The 20010-nt window shown below is 47.6% G+C and overlaps 2 protein-coding genes across 2 annotated transcripts; both read right to left on the reverse strand.

Moving 5' to 3' along the window:
- Positions 1-317: 317 nt before the first annotated feature.
- Positions 318-9798, reverse strand: acox3 (acyl-CoA oxidase 3, pristanoyl). The gene is made up of 19 exons (XM_019871159.1): positions 9693-9798; positions 8548-8677; positions 8386-8483; positions 8170-8305; positions 7438-7512; positions 7271-7360; positions 7033-7176; positions 6860-6948; positions 6166-6262; positions 5914-6096; positions 5417-5539; positions 5027-5147; positions 4790-4912; positions 3075-3188; positions 2877-2992; positions 2093-2267; positions 1548-1615; positions 1346-1432; positions 318-770 (listed from the first exon to the last, which is right to left on the reverse strand). The coding sequence occupies exons 2-19, from the start codon at positions 8665-8667 to the stop codon at positions 651-653; spliced, it is 2079 nt and encodes a 692-aa protein (XP_019726718.1). The 5' UTR covers positions 8668-8677; positions 9693-9798; the 3' UTR covers positions 318-650.
- Positions 9799-9911: 113 nt separating this feature from the next.
- pelp1 (proline, glutamate and leucine rich protein 1) lies at positions 9912-19582 on the reverse strand. Its single transcript, XM_019871158.1, has 19 exons — positions 19397-19582; positions 18116-18180; positions 17932-18037; positions 17711-17860; positions 16473-16544; positions 16340-16399; positions 16112-16268; positions 15897-16029; positions 14983-15070; positions 14815-14903; positions 14630-14743; positions 14382-14532; positions 14148-14301; positions 14018-14073; positions 13773-13906; positions 13283-13385; positions 11732-13207; positions 10874-11170; positions 9912-10319 (listed from the first exon to the last, which is right to left on the reverse strand). The coding sequence occupies exons 1-19, from the start codon at positions 19535-19537 to the stop codon at positions 10227-10229; spliced, it is 3639 nt and encodes a 1212-aa protein (XP_019726717.1). The 5' UTR covers positions 19538-19582; the 3' UTR covers positions 9912-10226.
- Between the last annotated feature and the right edge of the window lie 428 nt (positions 19583-20010).

Genomic DNA, 20010 nt, shown 5'->3' on the forward strand with positions numbered 1-20010 from the left:
GGCCAGATAAGTGATGGCAGAAAAAAAAGAAAAGCTTGTGACTCACAGGGAGTGCTAACACACACTTTTCCTCAAGCTATTCGCTCCAAATGTGCAACAAGAACACAATACCCCAGAAGAGCATTGATCAATTTGTTTTTATTGGTCAGCCATCTATTAGTAAGTAATCATGTTAAATACTGTATGTGTGTATACATACACATATGCATAAATACATATATACATAAATTATACACATAAATACACACACACACACAGATATAATTGGCTGATATGACAGTGACCAAAAAATAGACATTGCTCTCCTCGTTTTAACAAACAAATGTGGTGCAGAAAAAGCTTTTTTTTTTCTCCCAGATAGGCAGGAATAATCATCTACGGGTGAGAGGCGAGTCATAGCATAGCATTGATTTTGGAATAAATGAAGAATGGTCATGGCAGTTGACTGCCTTGGCAATCATTTCTCACTCCCGACTCCTAAATCATTAGAATTAGCCATGCGTTTGTTTAAAACGCCTCGTCTCGTCACATTGCTAATCGCATTTAGTCCCATTCATAAACGGTGTTTTCGTGGCGAGTACAACAGAGCGGAAGCAAAGGCATAAAAAACGGAGCCAAGTGTGTGCGCGGCGGGTACGCTGGCCTGCCGTCTACAGTTTGGCCCGCAGGGATCCCACGACGGGCTTGTCGGCACAGAATTCTTTCCACCACGACGGCCGCTCCAGCGCTTGGTGGCCTTGCATCACCGTGGACCAAAGGTTCTTGTACAGCTGCGGCCGCATTGACAAACAATTTGCATCACTTCCTTAGTAACTGAGTCCAAACATTTTGTGACTCGACTCCCGTAGGTCTCCACTTGAGCCGTTTTTCTTGTGACGACTTTGTACTTTGGGCGTCTGTGTTTTCGACTTGTCACTTCCTGTTTTGTACAATATTTGACGGTAGCGATTTATTTTGCTTCTGTGTTTAAATGTGTATTGTTTTAACGGTGCGTTTGAAGACCGTTAAAAATATGTAGCTGCTGTATGTGCTCTAAAAACACGCCCGGGGTGTACCTGTATTTAAATAGGATAGCTCGATAACTAATTTCAACCCAAACAAATGTAAGCCCCACCCATGATGGGAGGGGAACTTTTGTATTGTAGGTCATTGATCGTACATTTTCATTCGGACTTTTTGACTTTTGCCTTCGATCAGGCGTTGTACTTAAAAGTTGTGTGGACTTGTATTTCGGTCCGTGTGTGAGTACTGCGCTTAACTCATTCACTCCCAAAGACGTTTTTAAACGACTTTTCAGACTTGGTCTAGAATTGGCTGGTACTGAATGAGTTAACGAGGAACTTGCCTGTCCATCAGCGTTGCCGATGGGGGAGTTGAGGATGAAATCCGGCGGGGCCATGGCATCAACCAGCGCCACCGCGTCGTCCTTCAGCTGCAAACAACTGGACGTTACTTGACTTTCGCAGTAGGCTCCCTTTACCGTTTTGCTTGAGATGATTCAGCATTATCGTCGTCGTTGTCATCATGAGGGGGGTGGGGGGCCTCACCTGTGCGCAGAGAGTAAGAATGGCCGTCTGGATCAAGTGGGCCGGCTCCTTTCCGCTCAGGAAAGCACCTGCACAGAAGCACGCAAAGCTTGACTGCACCGATGTATCGACTTTTGATGGGTTTGGGAAAAAAAGGAAAAGCCCCGCCCCCCTTTTCTTTTTTTAAAGCCACAGTCAGCCTTTCTCCAAAAATGTCATTTGCCTGTCAAGAATTCTTGCCAGCCCTTTCGCGACCCCTCATTGCATCATAGCCAGATTCCAGTTCATTTCTAAACTTCTCACGTGCGGCTAAGAAATCCTTAAAAGTTGGATTCTTCGCCTTACTGGAAGCATTTATCTGTGAAGACTTCATTCAAAACTTCCTTTCTGACTTCTTACCTTCGAAACGGGATTCATTTGCAGGGGTGGGAACTATACAGGGCTGCAGCTATCGAATATTTGGGAATTCTGATAGCCTACTATAAATTCGATTAAATTAAAAATTAAATAAAAATTGTTTTTTGTTTTTTTTTGTTGTTTTTACTGAGTTGAGGAAAAAAAAGCACCTCGGTACAATGTGGCCATGTGGCCGCTGAGGCTCCACAGTCCATAAAGCGCACAAAGCTTCTGGAGGACCGCTCGCAGATGGCTCGGCGTGTCATCGTCTCGAGTCCACTCGTGGAACCGCTGGAGGCAGCAGTGTTCGATGTAGGCCAACGCCAGGTCACGACAGTAGTACACCTGGACGGACGGACGGACACCCTCTGAACACATTGACTTGCCGCGCGGTGACTCAGCGAGATTAGAAAATGCAACAGAGAGGGGCCATTTGTTACAAAAATGAGCCAAGGATAAAATGGAAAATGCTTCCTCCCATATTCCAAAAACATACATGAGTGGGGATAAAGAGCATTGGAAAATGGATGGATGGACGGACATTTACAAATTGGCGTCAATAGTTCCTAAGGTGTACAAAATTAGGTGAACATATTCAAGTTGGGATGGTTTGAAACATTCAAATTGAAAATGGAAAATATGCCAAATCTCAATTTGGAAATTTATCGTCTGCATGTGGGAATTGGAGGAATGTGATGGATGCCTGTGTGTTGAAAAGTGAACGATGAGGCTGAACATTTTGTTGGCTGTCTCACTGACATGGAAATTGTGAAATTGGGAGGGAAAGCGGGAGTTTTCGCAGCACGAAATGTACAAGCCCAAATGTACCGCCGTCTGTTAGTATTGAGAAATTGGAATGCTTTGAGAAACGTGGGAGGAGCGCAAGGCCCAAAAGCAGCCGCAATCATTGAAATCAAGCATCGTGTTGCATAATGAAGAACGTCGTCTCCTTGCCTGGCTATTGTTTCGGGCCTCAAAGTCATCTTGGCCCAAAGACCGGAGCTGCTGCAGCCGCTCGTGACTCTCCTCCAGGTGGAAGCACACCAGCCACTTATAGGCCGCCAACGCCACTGACGGGGAAGCCATCAAGCAATGAAGCTATGGAGCCGTCCTTTGGATCGTGCTAGCGTCACCTTGCTGAGAGAAAAGTACCTGCGGAGTCCATGCAGTCGTCAACCGTGCGCGCCAAGAAGCCGCCGTCTCGGATTTGGTGGAAATCGTCCAGGAAGTCCACGGTGTGAAGAGGGGACTGGATCCGCATGCCATCTGAAAATCAACACCGGCACGAACTCAAGCCAAGCTTTTTCACGTTGGGGGGGTGTCATCAAAATTTCAGTGAAAAACACAACATGTAAATTCAAACACATTTGGCAATCAAGCTGTGCTCTTTTGGTCATGTGACTCTTGACACAAGAAGAATCCAGAAAAATTGCTGCCATCGGGTGGAATACTCCGAGCTCCAAAATGCTCACTTTTCCGGAGAGCAAAAATACTATGCAACCACGAACTTTGGGTCATAGTCAGGGAGAGGAAAAAAAAAACTTGTTTTTAACATTTTAGAAATGTGTCGTAAACACACACACACACACACACACACACACACACACACACACACACACACACACACACACACACACACACACACACATGGCCTGCCACATCCCTTTTTTGTGGCCCGCGAAAGCAAATCATGTTTCAACTTCTGTGATCCAAAAATCTAAATGTCATGTGCAATTTATACTGTTGAGATTTTGCTTGAATTTTGTTACCCATTTTACCGCAACTTGAACAATGGTTGAAAAAAAATTACTGTCCTTGACTTTGCCCTTGCAAAAGTAGAAATCCATCAATTTGTTGTGCATATGTAATAATGGTTTCCCCTCTCAGGGCTGCCCTCACTACAATGTGGCTCACTCCAAAAATGAGTTGGACACCCCCGGACACAATCTATGCAAATTGAACTCAACACCATTTTTAAGTCATCGAACTTTTCAAGAATAATTTTTTTGAACAGATGAGAATGTCGTTTTTGGCTAATGAGGATCTGTGATTCGCAACCACTGTGCCATGAGCTGAGCAGAGACATTTTTCAGTTTCACTTCATTGGTCTGAAAAATTGTCATTGGACTCATACAAAAAAAATATATATTTTTGTTGACTCTGTGTAGTCTCTTGGTGCCATTTTTGTTCGGTGGTGTGCCATGACATTTTTCTCATCATGCCTCGGTTGGGAAACAATAAACATTTGATGACCATTTGTAGGTCAGCAGGACAGAAAGTTGTGGTGGGCCCACTTTGGTGGGTTACGAAGGGCTCCTGGAAGATGCCGGGGAGCCCTCGGCTTGCGACTGATACAGAAATGTCATCACGCTGCACAAGGCAGCACACTCAGCTACAGTTGCATTTCCGTTTTTTTTTTTTTTTTTTTTTTTTTTAATTCCGGTCTTTTAACGCTTTCAGGCACAGTGGTTACCACAGAGGGCAGTTTACCATGTTATTGGGTTACAAGATGCATGAAAGGGTTAAACTCAGGACATGGGAGTCGTTTTCATACTGTATGTTATTATGAATTCAAGATGGCGCTGCGAGAGTGGCTGCCTTTACAGCAGCTCCTATACTTTTGTTCTTCTACTTTCTTCCTTTACTAACTTTGCTGCTGTCGACTGGGAATTTCTGCATTGTGAGACGAATAAAGGTTATCTTATTTTTCTTATATTTATCATGAGGATGACTTCACTACTACGATAGTCAGTGATTTGGATTTTGGAGGGCCAGCCACGAAAAGCGGAGCGGTGTGGCCCCGTTCATCCTGATAAGTGTTAAAACAGGCAACCCTGAAAGTGTTACTGAAAGAAGAAGAGGCTGACCACGTCGCTTGGCGTCCATCCACGCCATCAGGTAGTTGCTCGTTTGCTGCAGTAAGACGTTGTTGTCCCCCTCGTAAGTGCAGTTGGGGTCGTTGTCGTCGCGCAGATTGCCCAGGCGGTTCACTGCGGAGGCGGGCAAAAGCAGGAGGAAGCGTGAGTGACGCGAATGGCGTGTGTACGTGTGTGTGTGTGTGTGCGCCACGAGCACGCGATGCTTCAGAGGACAGAAATACTCACTAGCCAAGTAACCATGACCCCCACACGCCTCGCGGCATTCCTGGATCCCGCGCTGAGCCGTCCACGAGGCCAAGGGCTTGCCGGAGCAGGCCAGGGCGTGGAGCTCCCTGCCCAACTCAGCCTGCCAAGCACACGCGCGTTCCCGGTCAACTCAAAGCACACTTCGCATGCCCACGCCAATTCAGTCAAATTTGGAAAAGTGAAGATGTGATATAACAAGTGCGAAAAATAATTAGCAAGTCGTGAATCCTTTGAATTGCTTGACAAACGTGGAAAGAGGAGTTCCGTTTTGATCCTCACTATCCTCAAAGTCCAGAATACGGCCGGGACGTACCGCACTTGCGTGATGCGAGATGTGTTTTGTGGGACAATGAAAGCGCATGAGTGCACCTGTGTGTCCGAGTGGTCCCGCATCATCTGCCGCATGCTAAACTCCACGAAATTGCCGAAGAGGGATTTGGAGAAGCGCTCCAGAGCGTATGCCGCCGCCAGGTACGGAATCAGACGCCATTGCTGCAAAGACACAAAATATGAAAGGTCATTCATTCCCTTGTCGCGCTGCTTCTTTCACAACTCTGGGTGACTCTGTAAAATACTGCAACATGAATCACTTTCCATGGAGGACAAGAATATATCTCTCTGAGTCCTGTTGAGATCTGTCTAAATGTGTTGCACCACCATTTTTGTTCAAACGTCCATTGCTTTATAGCTCAAGTCTGTGCTCGCAAGTCAAAGGACGAAGGAGGCCAAATAAAATGAATCCGTAATGAATGTCAGCTAGCAGCTTGAAAAAGTCATAAGTAGGGTCGCTCGTGCGTGAAGGCGGCACCGTATAGCGATTGGGAGGCGGGAATAAAATGAGTGTGAAAGCAGCTATGGCCTCAAACCTGCAACTGGTACTCCAGCACGGGCAGCTCCTGGCCGTCCTTGGGCCCGAACTGCCTCCTGGTGGCGGAGAAGCGGACCGCCACTGTCAAGGCCAGCTTGAGGTTGACCAGGGCCATCCTGGAAATGGACACCCGGCCTCCGGACAGGGCGCCCAGGGATGCCCCGAAACGCTTGTCGGGGTCCTTCACAAGCACAAACGCTTTTGCCTCGGCGGCGAGTCCAAAATGGATGGGGAGGAGGGCGGTGTGTACCTGGAAAGGCGTCACATAAGTACCGGCGGGGGTCACGTCTCCCGTCTTGTTCAGGAGATTCTCCCTTGGGATCCTCACGTTGTGGAAAAGAGCGAACCTGCGCACAGTCACCCAATTCGAGTCAGTCATCGGCCTTCGCCAACAACCGCATACTCAGACAGTCAAATGAAGCCATTTTTTTCAAGATGTGTGGCAGTATAGAAGGAAATGAAGGCCTGTTTTGTTGAATTGCATCCTGTGTTAATCTTTTGAAACAGATTGAACTACAATATGTAGCACGGCAATTTTTTTTTTCCAGATAAGCAAAATTCCACTGATTAGCTGTAGCAAGAACTGTCAGCTGATTACGATTGGACTCGTGTACGGCTACGTGGCGTACAGTGTGGTGAGAGGTGTGTGCAGCTCCCAATAGATCATTATTATCAATAACTGCAAACAGAACGGTGGCATATTAGGAATTAAAAAGATTAGTGATGTCTTTTTTTTCCCCAAAGCTTGTAACTCTTCCATCTTTGTGTTTTATTTTTTTAGATACACATTTAATATTTTTTAAGAAAAACCGGGGTCCTATATGTCAGTTTTAGATTCGGCACCCAAATGCAGTTCAAAACAGCTGTCAGACCCAAAATTATTGCCATTTAATTTGATCGTCATCAAGTGCACGGTCCAAGTACCCCTGAACTTGCGCGCGTACCCGTTATCGAGTCCGTTCTGGCCCAGCTTCTTGCCCATATCGCCGACCAACACGCCAGGCAACGCCAACAACGTCTTGGGATCTCTCACCTGTATTTAACGGTAATTTTATTTGCGCTCAAGCACCACTGACAAAGGTCAAAGGGAGGGAAAGGATCCAGAGAGCCAGCGTACCGGGACCACAAAGGAGTGCAGGCCGTGGCAAACCCCGTCTGCCGTGTAGAGCTGCGCTAACACCAGCGCGTGGGTTGCCGTCTTCCCTAGGTTACCCACCCAAAACTTGGCTGCCTCAAAATCCGGAGAGTTGATGATAAACTCCTGCAAGACATTGCGGAGGCCAGCAATAGACCTTTTCGTCACGTTGGGGAAACAACGGGCGCTAGGCTACTTGCAGCGGGGAGCGTTTTCCCACCTGCGTGGACGGCTGATAGGTGGCAGTGGTCCTCATGGCTCTGGTGTTGCTGCCGTGACTCAGCTCGGTCAGCGCGAAGCATCCGTATGCCTCCAGCAAAACGAGCGTGTTACGGCCGGATGGCGTGCCTTTGACGTGACGCGAAGATGACAGTGGGAGGAGCTTACCGTCATATCGTCGATGGCGTCCACAAACTTGTGGTGTCGCGCTGAGCCGCTGCTGGCGACCGTCCTTGCAAACATCTAAGCCACAACAACAACCAGTGACGTTTTAACCACACGTAATCACAAAGTGCTTTGACGCACACAAGTGTAAACCCCCAAATGAACACAAATAGCAACTAGCAGCATAGTCGAAGGAGAAGAGAAGAAGAAGCAGAGAAGGTCCCCCGACAAAGCTCCAGTGATTGCTGCTTGCCGTGGAGGAGGATGGTGAGCCCCCGTTTGGATGTGTTGCCACTATGTGTGCGTTTAAAAAGCGACTGGTTGAAAGTTTGGAATCACCGAGACGTTTTTGCTAATTATTGCTAGCCCATTTATATCGTTTCCCATTACATGTTAGCATTAAGCTAGCAGACTTGGTTTGGTTGAACATTTAAAGAACATCTCTTATTGTAAAGTGTCCTTGGGTGTCTTGAAAGGCGCTTATAAATAAAATGTATTATTATTATTATTATTATTATTAACCAGGGCTACCAATGATTATGGAGAGTCGTGTATATAGTCTTACTACATGTAGATTTTCCCTTACTGCTAGAAGGTTATCGCCGGCATCATCATATGATATGAAAGAAGTTACAACTTGCGGTCTATGAGCAAAAGGCATGATGTAAGCGTCCCCAAACAACAGACCGTACCTCAAAGAAGTTTCATCATCAAGCGGCTCTGTCGAGTACTCACCCCTTTGCTGAGGAAGAACTTGGCCGCCAAGGACCAGTCAAACATGCCCAAGCAGTCATTGAGGACCACCGTCTTCCAGGGGTCGGCCATGGCCTCGTCATTGGTCAGAAAGTCGTAGCGGAACAGCTGCTTCACCCTGTTTGTTTCCCGAGCAAATGGAACTTTTGAGTCTACGTCGGCGATGTGTGCAAAATAAATATACAGTCCACCTGGCACCTGAGGAAAGTGAGTTCTCGCATTTTCTCCAGAGGGAGGTCTTCACCCGGCCTCCTGGAGAAAACCGGATCATTCTCCAATGCCGTGAAGACTCGTTGCTGCGGCACAACACAAGAAGAAATATAACCGCAGAAGCAGACCATATCTACTATCTCGCCGTACCTTCAACGCCATCGCCTCCTCTCCGTCCAGAAATATAAGCATGTCCTTCCACGGGAAAGAAGCTTTTCGTCTGTAGACGTCCAGCGGCCCACTCGGGAGGTCAGCCACTTCTTGCTTCATTGTCCTCAAACTTTGCAAATAAATAGAGGGTGGCATTATATTGGTCATGTTTCTTCATTATTTCGCTCAACTTCCAAGTATTAACAGAACTCTGAACATTTACGCTTGTATTTTTTTTTTATACATTGAAAAAAAATCACAATTTCTCAACATGCCACATTTTCCACATGAAAGGAAAAACATTCAACAAAAACTTGCTCATCTTCCAAGCGAGCTCACCCCGTGATAATCACACATATTTACACCCTTCAAACGACAAAACATTCTCGAAATTCAGACTACTATTATTTTTCTTTGAATATGACACAGTTCTCCAATATTTTACATATTTTCTTTATCCTTTCACATTTCCTCCTTTCACATTTTCTGAACGATTAGTATATATATGAACAGAACAAAATATCAAATATTTGACATTCCTCAAACTTCCACAATAAAATTCCAAAAGGAGGAGGTATTTTACGTGTTTACTTCCATGTTTAACCGTTTCAAAGCAACAAGTCAATTAATTTCACAGCATTTCAGTCCAGCGCCAGATCCTCAGCAATCACGCAATTTCTCCAGAAATGTCCTTCTCTTGTTACTTATTTTTAATATTAAATGATTGACCTCGTTGAACGCAGGTTACTTGCCATTTGGCTTTTAAGTGTTCCATGTAGAGCAGAGTTCAAGGTCTGTTGGCAAAATGCCTTCATGTCAAAATGATGACATTAAGATTATTCAATTATTCAACTCAAAACAACAAAGTCCAAAGCCTTCACGCAATACACGTTTCAAAAGCAAACATTTACATACAGCAAAAAAGTTGCTTAAGTCATGATTTGGATTGTTTGTAAGGGGGGGGGGGGCAAGACACGTTTTGCTTCATTCTGCCCCTTCTCGAACGTAACACTTGTTTGTTTACTTTTATTGTGTTAGATTTCATTTCGATTGCTCGAGATAAATAATGACTAAACCAAAATGAAATAAAAGCAGCGCAAAATCGCAACGAGGCGTATGTATTACGTATCTTTGGTTCATCCTACCTGTGTACAGTCGACTTTCTGTGAACGTTGACAGCGAGCAATCAAGAAGAAACTCGCGGTAGACATTGGCCCATGACACGCCCACTAAACTCTGAACTCGGAAGTAAACCAGCGGCGCCATCTTGGGACGGTTTTTGAGTACTTTATCCTTCAATTCAGAACGAGAAAACTCTGCAACTATGTACTTATTACATAGAAGTAAGGGCAAATAGGTCGACATTCATCTTTTCAATGCTTTTAATCTTTTATATCAAAACGCATGACAAGTGATGGTGATGGAACATAAAAGTAGCCTCAACTCAAAAAAAGTCACTAACCGCAGCACAATATTCACATAGTCTGTGTAGCAATTAGGCTTAAAATTCTGATCTCGTACATGAATCGGACAACTCCGCCTCACTAGTTTAGTTTGATAGACACTCTCACAGTCCAAAAAATGTCTCATTTTCCAACAGCGGTTCATGTGAAACATAACGGATGAACAGCTGACGCACAACAGCACACACAAACATGGCAAGCCCTCGTTTCAGTTTGTCAGGGGTTTGACCCGGAGGCTGTAACCTCGTCGTCATCAGGAGGGCAGGGGACAAAGTCGGCCAACATGGTGGCGATGGCGTCATCATGCATCTGGGGGAGACAAAATGCGGCCAATGTTCAATTCTGCCTGCGACGGCTCACACAGTGACAAGTGTCCAAAGATTGTGGTGCGGGTAAATCATTTCCTTCAACCAGAGATGAAAGTGGACTTTCCTGAAAATTCCGGGGGGAATTTTTTTTTTATATATTTAAATATATCATATATATATATATATATACACACACACCTGGCCGATCACGCATGAATTAGTTTACACAAAACGCTATTCAAATACTAGACATGCAATGATTAATCTTCCTTTTGTGTGCACACGTGCACCCTTTGTGGGTTCCGTTCTCGCCGAAATTTCAAAATCTTAGAGATATGGCAAGGTCATGAGAATGTGAGGCGAGGGTATTACTGTTGTGGCGACGCCACTCGAGCGAAGCACGCCTCAGTACAAGACGATAAAAACTAACCACATGTTTTCAAATATGTATAAATGATCCAATCAGTCATTCCCCGCCCCCCTCAATGGTTTGTGTTTGTTCTTGCCAATTCAAGTCAAACTGAAAGTGACTCGAAGAAATAATGGAATGTTTACCTTTTTCTTGTCAGTGCTTTGTCCTGCCTCTTCGTCCATGTGTGCATCGTCTCTCTTGCGCTTAACTCCTTTCCCTTCGTCCCCTTCGCTCTCTTCCGCATCACTTTCCATCCCAGCACCCTGTGTGTCTTTGTCCTTTTCTTCCTCTTGGGGCCGTTCTTCGGGGCCCAACAAGGCAGCGGGTTCCGAAGGCGGTGGGCCGCTGTCCTCAGGAGGGGCCGCCAGAAGTTCGTTTTGAAGGACGGGCGGCTGGTCATCACCGGCACTCGCTTCCTGCACCGGGCCCGGCGCCACTTCCTGTGGAGAGTCCAATCATTGCACACATTTTTCTATTGCCTTAATGTGGAGTTTTCTGACCTTGCTGACAAATGAATTATATGGGCTGAAAAGTCTTGAATAACCTAATACAATTTTGTGCCTTTACTCCCCTATGGAACCTATCGCCAGCTCATGGCGGGAAAAAAAACACTTCTTGACACTTGCTATGCTCTTTCAGGAAGACCCCAAGACACTACAAGATGCAGCCAAAGCCCTACTCAAATACACAGTTCGGTAACTGGTGTCAGGGAAGCGTGCTGAATTCAGTGAAACATCTCAAATCAAACACAAACTGTGTATTTCAAAAACAAGCTAAGCCTGGTTCGTTGGTGGAAGTTAGAGAGTCTTTGCAGTGCATTATTTGTCAATCAAATCATCTGAAAGACATTTATTTTGAAGGGTGTGAGTTTAGAATGACAAGTGATCATTGTTTGTCTACTCTAGCCTATTGTGAGTTAAAACTATATGAGTAGTGGCAGACAGGGTTGGGTCCCGTTTTGGTGAGAATTGTTCCCGTGCACTGGCTTATTTTTAGTGTACCTGTAGTGGCGGATGAAGCTCGGCGACCGGCGGCTCATGGCGAAAGGCCGCCACTTCATTCGTCTCGGCCTTGGCCGGCTCCTCCCCCTCCTCTGGCGCGCCTCCAGTCACGCACAAGATCTGAGGCATGGTGGGGTCGTCCATCCTCTCGCTCTCCTCCTCCTCCTCCTCGTCCTCTCTGGCCCCCTCCAGGACTCCGATGCTCTCCACCTCCTGCACTCGGGTACGCTCGTCGGCGATGTCGGCTCTGCTGAGTTGGATCTCCTGGATGCCTCCCACGGCTTCGCCGTCCGCACTCGAGGCGGCCGGCGCTACTTCTGCCCGGCGCACCTCCTCCTCCTCAATGCCACCCACGTTGGCCTTGTCCTCCGCCCCCTCTAATGGAGGCATCGGCCCATCTTCGCCCCCGTCATCTTCTTCCTCATCCTCCTCGTCCTCCTCCTCATCTTCCTCCTCCTCCTCCAGCTCCTCTCCTTCCTCATCAAACTCGTCAAACTCCTCGCCCTCGTAAAACTCGCCCTCGGGAAAATCGCTGACTTCCTCCTCCTCGTCCTCATCTTCCTCCAGCTCTTCGTCATCCTCCATGTCTTCCTCTTCGTCCTCGTCGTCCGTGCTGTTGATGTTGATGACGGCGGAGTCTTCGTTGTTGGAGGAGGCGGGAAGCCTTCCTTGTGGGGGGCCCATCTGATTCTGCAGCTGCTGCATCTGGAGGGGCAGACCCAGGGCTCCGGGGCCCGAGGGCTGCATCAGCATCTGCTGGAGCTGAGGTCTGACGGCCGGTGTCTCGCCCTCACCCGAGCCACCCGGCGGGACAAGGGAGACAACCGAGGAGGCGGGAGGAGCAAAGGAGGTCACGGGGGCGGTGGGAAGCGGGGAGGTGGCCAAGTCATTGGGGAGGGAAACCCCATCGGTGGCAGCCTGAGCCAAGGCCATGGGTTCGGGGGCACCGCCTGCGGGTGGAGCAGCGGCACTGGCCGGGTTCTGAGGCGGGGCCGCGGAAGTCTCGACAGGCTCGCGGACCTCCGCGGCGAGCATCCCCGGAGGAACGATGACCACACTGTCGTCGGAGTCACTGGCTAGCGAGATCTCCACATCTTCGGCTTCCTCTTTATCGTAGCGCACAAAAACGGGTCTCTGTCCGTCGGGGGGCCCCAGTCCTGCCGTCTCAGGCTGGTGCTGCGGGTGCGGGGACAAGATGGCGTCGCCCGAGGCGTGGCCCGGAACCAGAGACAGGTGGTTTTCCAGGGAGCTCAACAAAGCGAGCGAGTGGCGAGCGGGGAAGGGCCCAGAGGAACCGGGGCCTCCGAGGAGGGTGGGCAACGGGAGGCCGGGGGTCGGTCCCTGGGAAGATGGCAGGACAGGAGCCGAAGGCGTGGCCTTTAGGGTGAGGGGTGGTAAGGGGATGGCAATGGAGGGAGCGCGCGGGTGGACCAGGGCGTTACACATGGTTAGCGCCTCGCTACAGAACGAAGACACCTGAAAGGGCGTGAGGACAGCGCACTGAGTACACTGTTCATGACAATGGCAATGACATCGGCAGCAACGTCCAACCTTGAGGTTGCGGTCCACGCGTCCTTTGCTGAGAATGGACACGGCGCAGGTGAGTGGTGGAGGCCACGTGGGGGACGGGACCAGCACGAGAGCCAGCAACAACCTGAGAGTCCACAAACACGTGATGATGACACACACAAACAAGCCCAGTAAACAAAACATGTCACTCGTGCAAATTTTTAAGCCATTGATAGTACACTGCCATGTCCCAGTTTAGAGTGGTGCGACTTTGTGCCACTGCATGACAATTTGGAGCAAGGAGAGGCTGAAAAGATCTCCGACTAATCTCAAGTAATACATGGCCGTCTCTAGAGAGCAGAGACTATTAAACCTGAGAATATCGTCGTATGCTCAGTTTGCTGCTCAGCATGTATGAGAGTAGCAGTTTTACCACGGTTTGGAATTAATGTAACATCTATGCTAATTTTCATTAGCCCATCTATGGCTTTTACCATGATGTGTTAGCATTAAGCTAACAGACGCAGAGTACCTGTAGAGTTCCCGCCGCGTGAGGGCGCCACCGTACTGCCCGCTGACGCTCACTGCAGATTCGGAGGCGGCGTTGCAGCTGGACTGTTGCTGCTGCAAGCGCACGCACAGCGGCAGCAGAACCTCATGGAGACGCTACCGCACAAAATACACGCCGTCAAATACGACAAACCCCTCTCTCTTCCAAAACGTGAACTGATGCCGACAGATTTGGTGCACCATTGTTGGTTTATGTCCACCATTTACCTTGTGCAGATCATCCTTTAGGAGGGTTCCGCTGGTCAGTATGATTTGTCTTAGTGCTTAGCCGGAGAAGAAAAGGATTGAAATCGTACGTCATCTGGAGAGATGATGAGCGCATGTTTGAGCAACTTACCCCTGAGAGCTGAAAGGCAGGTATCCTGGTTGGCCAAACTGTCACCTTTCCTTTGGAGCGAGGGCACGACCGCATCGGCCATCACCAACGGTTTGGTCCTGCGAGGACCCGGTTTGCCTCCCGGAACCACGTCGGCCGACAAGCCCGCGCGAAGCTGCGGGAGCAGGTGAGGAAAAGGACACGGCCGGTTTTAGCGATGCCGTGCGCTCACTGTAAAATCAAATGCAACAACACCTTGATGGACTCGGCCCCGGGCGTGATGTCACCGAGGAGGTGGGCAAAAAGGAGCTCGGTGTGGCTGGAGCTACCCTGAAGGATACCGGCAGACGCTCCGGCCACCTGCACCCACGCTTCCAGGCTTCTATACACGGACACGCGCACCGAACTGTAGGATTAAAAGGGGACGCCGGGATTTGATTGTGGGCCACGGTGCACAGCGAGGGTGTCAATTTGCAAGTCAAGAAAGTCCCACCGTCACGTACCTGTAGGCTCTCTGCTGCCCAGGGTTGGCTTCAGGTGGAGGCGTCCATGCGCTCAGCGTTTGGGAAAAGAGCCTCTGGAGCACCGCAGCATACTGCACCATGCTGGTCCGCACGCTGAAGTCAAGACGAGAACGGCTAAGCGCTTCAGCGTTTTTCACGCGGCGTGTGTGCACATTTCAACTTACACTGTGAAGAGCGCAGATAAGACCTCAAGTGTGCAAGTGTGGATAGCAGGCAGGAGCAGCAGCCTCACGCTGCCGTCGCCTGTTAAATTCTAATGCGAAAAAGCAAAACGGGTGCAGATCACTTGTGGGTTAACGGAAGCGTCAGTGTGGAGCGCGTTGGATGCTCACGATGCTTTTGGCGCTGACGGCGAGAGCTCGACACACCAGGTTGAGAATGGGCCTGACGGGCAGACGCACAGCCGACGCCGGATCCACCCTGAAGGCACGTCAAGTTCACACCATTTGCAAAAATTCAGTACTGTATTGGCCCAAATATAAGACGGCCCTGATTATAAGACGAACCCTCTTTTTCAAAACTCAAGTTTGAAAATAAGACTTTTTGAACACCAAATTAATTTTTATACAGAAAATAATTACAGTACATCTGAAACAAATGATTATAACAATATATTTGAGAGAAAAAGCATGTTATTTTGCCTGATTCAAATCTTAATATCTGAACATCTAAATATGTAAACTAAAGTGCAATCACATTCGTAAATGAATGGTTTCTGGTTTTTGAAATGTAAATTACATCATAACTTCTCCTCAGCTGCTGGTTAACCTGGCCGATCTTCGACCCACTTTTCTCCAGATTGTCGCTACGTTTCTCCATTTTCTGTTATCTCTTCTATTATTTTCTTCTCTTTTCTTTCTTACCGCTGTTTTTTATTTTTCTTCTTCGTGCTACCGCCATGTTTATTTTTATTCTTCGTGACAGGGGTTCACTTTGTTCTGGGGAGTCACGTTCAGCGTTCGCTTCAATGATATCTGGCGCCATCTAGCGTCGTGAATGGGTATAATGTCTAGACCCCGAATATAAGACGACGGCCACTTTTTCAGTCTTATTTCAATGCAAAAAAACACCGTCTTATATTCGGGCCAATACGGTACATTGAACCTGTCGCTCATCATTTGCGCCCGCCCCCCTCCCCGCTGTTTGAATGCCATCGATGGGGTTTGACAGTAGACTAGCACGTCCCAGTTTAGACTTGCACAGCGTCAGTGGAGAATCCCCACCGATTGGGTTTGCCTGTGCGTACCTGAGGGTGTGCTTGAGTGCGAGACACACGGCCGTGTATCTGCGCTGGAGCTGCAGCGGCAGCAGGGCATCCGAATGGTCGAGAGGAGGAAAGCCGAGCTCCACCCCGGGACCTTCGTACTGCGCCGTCCTGTCTGCGGTGCCAGACAGCGACAACAATTCAACACGTGCAACCGACACGATGAGGCCCCCGAGCATGCCGGGTGGAGCGCGTACCAGATTCGGCACCACGGTAAAGGTGAGCCAGCGCGCCATTGGCCGAGGCCAGCAAGCAGTGAACCTGATCGCTCCATCGGTCGGCTCGGCTGGCGCCCGACGCTCGGTCCGTCAGGCCACCTAGGCACGGGAGGCGGGCGTAGCACTGACAAGCCATCTGGAGGGAACACATTGTGTAATCCGGGTCATCAGAGGGAGTCGTGGCAGCCCGACGGCAGGAGGACAAACCTCTTGGCTTTTCTTGTTGGAGCTGTCCATTTTGGAGAGGAAGTAGGCCCCCAGCTTGTCCTGAAACAATCATCAACTCAGGTATTGGACACTGATGACCGAGCAAATGAAAGGTGATGTGACGGAGGGTTACCCGCAGGGATCCGCACGCTCGGGGGTAGTAGGTCATACACGCCGTCATGCCCTCCATGGCTGCCAGCTCACACTGATATCACAGGAGGGCTACAGTCAGGCATTTATAATTGCTTCAGTAGAAAACAAACGATGCCCAATAGAGCAGAGAGGTATACCGAGTCCTTTATGTGCAATCCACAAGCATGTAAATGCTCCTGAGTATTCAACAAGTAATAGATTTGAATCTCAAATAATTTATTTTCTTGCCCACTTATATTGTAGTGCATACACATTAGCATTTCTATATTTGAGTGCATGAAGTAAAGTTTACATGGAGCCATGCATCCTGATTAGAATGAACCCAAATGTCAAAGCGAATGAAAAAGAGACACCTCCATCAAAAATAAACTGGCTCAATCCAAATTGAATTTCATTCTGATTCGCACGGGTGGTATATGTCTTTGCTCAAACCGATCATAATTCACAAGTCTTATATGGGGTTCAATAAGAATTGCCAGGCTGCGTCCTGTCAGCGGGTGCTCCGTCTTGACAGCGAGGCGCAGTGACGTGCTTGTTTACGCATTTGAAAATATGGCGGCTTTTGAGTTGGTGGCGATATTCAGATTTTGACACCATTTCCCTGTCTCCTCATTACACCGGGGTGTACGATTATACCGTCGCGAATTTCAGACTTATTTTCCAGCTTGCACCGACCGCTGCGAGTCAGTCAAGACTCATAGCTCAAATCCACTCTTGATGTTTGTTTACCTTTTAACCAAGTTTGAATATCGATATCTACGCTCTAAAAATATCTACAGGTAGGCAGCCACTGCTGCCTGCCTGAAATGTACGTGTTTTGCTTCCTTATTAAATGATGGTTAGCCCCCATAGCATGGGAGTCGTGAGCTGTGCGACGGCCATCTTGAGTGAAAAAGAAAGAAACATGAAGCAAGAATTATTTTGCCTCTTACATGGATACATATTTTTTGGGGGGTACCTGTCAAACTGTACTTACCTACTCAGAAAAAAAAACTAACTAAACAGATGTCTTTCAAGGTGAGGTACACCATGTAGCGACTGTGACTAATGCGGATACGCACACAGTGATGACCATTCTTAAACAACAGATCGTGCAGCCCTAATTTCGACTGTATTTTTTTGAATGGTAAGTTTTTTTCTTTCTTTGGAGGGGGAGGGGTGACCATACAAATAAGACGTGACGTTGCACCGTCTTGCTTTCCCTGCATCTCTGCTCACCTCCGTCTTCAGGCCCAGCAGTGATGTGAGGATGCCCAGGACACAGTTGAGGCCCACTTCTCGAGCCAGCTCTGCCAGCTGAGACGAATACTGCAGCAAGTCCTTCAAGATGGTCACGGCCAGCTGGATAGTGTGAACGGGGGCCTGCGACTGGAGATGAGCTTTTGAGGAAACATCCTCCCAGATGTGGCCGACGGCGACTGATGCACATTGAGTCTAACCTGTATGACTTGCTGCAGCGACCGCAGCCAGGAGAGACAGTGTTGCTGGAACAGCTCAGATGAACTGTCCTGAACCAGCATGGCGAGGAGACACAATCCCTCAAACCTGCACGCAAGTACACACAGATGACTTGCTGCTACAAGTGGCACTGTGACATGTGTTTATTCTGAAGACGACACTCACTTGGTCTTGCTGGAGGCCAGTTTGGCGTTGCTAAACCCAAGGAGTCCGCCGACGGCGCTGGCGCCCTGTCACAAGTTGCATTTAACAACACCAGAACAGCAGCACAACACACAAGCGGGATTGCTCCCAAGTACAAATACTTCCTTAGTCTGCTTACTGCAAGTACATTTCTCAGGTCTCAGTTCTTTTTCTCTGATTTTTCTAATGATTGTTGACTTTTACTCCTTGCATTAGGAAAGCAGATGAGTGTTTGGCAGTGCTGGGACAGTTTTCGGTCAAACCGAAAATCATTAGGTCACCTCGGCTCGGTACAATACGCCCTTACGCAGAGTTGTATTTCCCGTTTTGTTTTTTTAGCTAGGCACTTGAAGCGAGTTTAATAAAATTCAACTTTAATGCATTGTCATGACTCTCCCAAAAGAGTTTGTGGTGTGTGTGTGTGTGTGTGTGTGTGTGTGTGTGTGTGTGTGTGTGTGTGTGTAATGCCGAGTCTGGTTGGATTGATCACTTCAACATGTGGACATGGATAAATGGATAATTCCTGAAAATTACCCCTAGCAAGGAATAAGGGAATGATTGTGAACGCGCAGTAACATCGTTTGGTTTTCTGCCTCTCAAACATTCATGCTTTCTGCCTCTCAAAAGGTGATAAGTTTCCCCCAAAGTGATAGTCTGCGAAAATGCCAAGTGTTGTTGGAATGGCCACTTCAACCTCAGTACAATGCACAAAAAATATGAAAATCGAATAATGGGTTCCATATAAATAAGTTTATTAAGGGTGGGGGGGATTTAAATGCTTTTTTAACAATTGGTTGCTTGGGTAAGTCAGTTTAAAATAATTAACGTAGAAAATCCCTTTTAATGTCTGAAAATTTCGATCAATCGTCACGAAAATGTGTGCAAACATCTCTATTTTTCCACCTATGGAAAGTCAAAACGATAACCCCGGTATTACGGATGCTTACCAAAGCTTTAACATTTACGTTCAAGATTTTAGAACGTTCCCTTAAGGGACATAACTTTTTTTTCTTCTTCTCAGCGCGAACGTAACGTAAGAAGTCAAGAAATGATCGACGCTACCAGTCGGTATGCAGAGACGCGTTTCTTTACTTTTGTACATAGGTACATTTTAGATTCTGTACTTTTACGCAAATCAGTACTTCTACTTGTATTCGTACTTTTGCCAGCTGAGTAACAAAAGCCAGCAGGTTAGCAAGCAGCTAGCTGGTAGAGAGAGCGAACGTTCGGCTGGTGGCTTGCGAGCGGGCGTTCTCCACGTACCTGCGTGCGGAACACGCCATGCTCTCGGTAGCTGTCCAGTAGGCTGGGTAAATACTCGGGGCGCTGCTCCTTTAGAACCGACAAGAAACCTTCAGTCAAACGCCCAGCAGACGGGCCATGCAGCCAAGATGATGCCGACATCTTTCCTGCCTGCCTGCCTGTTCGCCAAGCAACGTCACTAATGCGCGACCGAGACGTTATTTTGCTGGACCCTCCTCACAATAAACAAAGCAAAAAAAAAAACGGCGTCAATGAATTAAGTTCCACGACCGGTACATCCCAAAAGAAAGGAAACACACATTAAAAGTATGAATAACATTTCGTCATCTAAGGAATAATGTCACCACGCTTTAATATTTAAGATACCTGCTCATATTGTAACAACCATCGTTCATGTCTGAAAATACAATTATTGTGGAAAGATTTCATTTTTAGGTCATTCCAGTTTCCGGCCTCTCGTGCACATTTGGTCTTAATTAAAAAACGGGTATAACAGAACCTCGTTTTCATCCTCAAAAAAAGTTTCAAAAAACGTCAACCAATTTCATTAAACAATTTCTTCAGCGAATTTGCCATTGACATTAAATCACATTGTCAATTTGACGGCAAGTTTC

This window comes from Hippocampus comes, unplaced genomic scaffold (genome assembly GCF_001891065.2).
Source record: "Hippocampus comes isolate QL1 unplaced genomic scaffold, H_comes_QL1_v1.1 scaffold83, whole genome shotgun sequence".
Classification (NCBI taxonomy): Eukaryota; Metazoa; Chordata; class Actinopteri; order Syngnathiformes; family Syngnathidae; genus Hippocampus; species Hippocampus comes.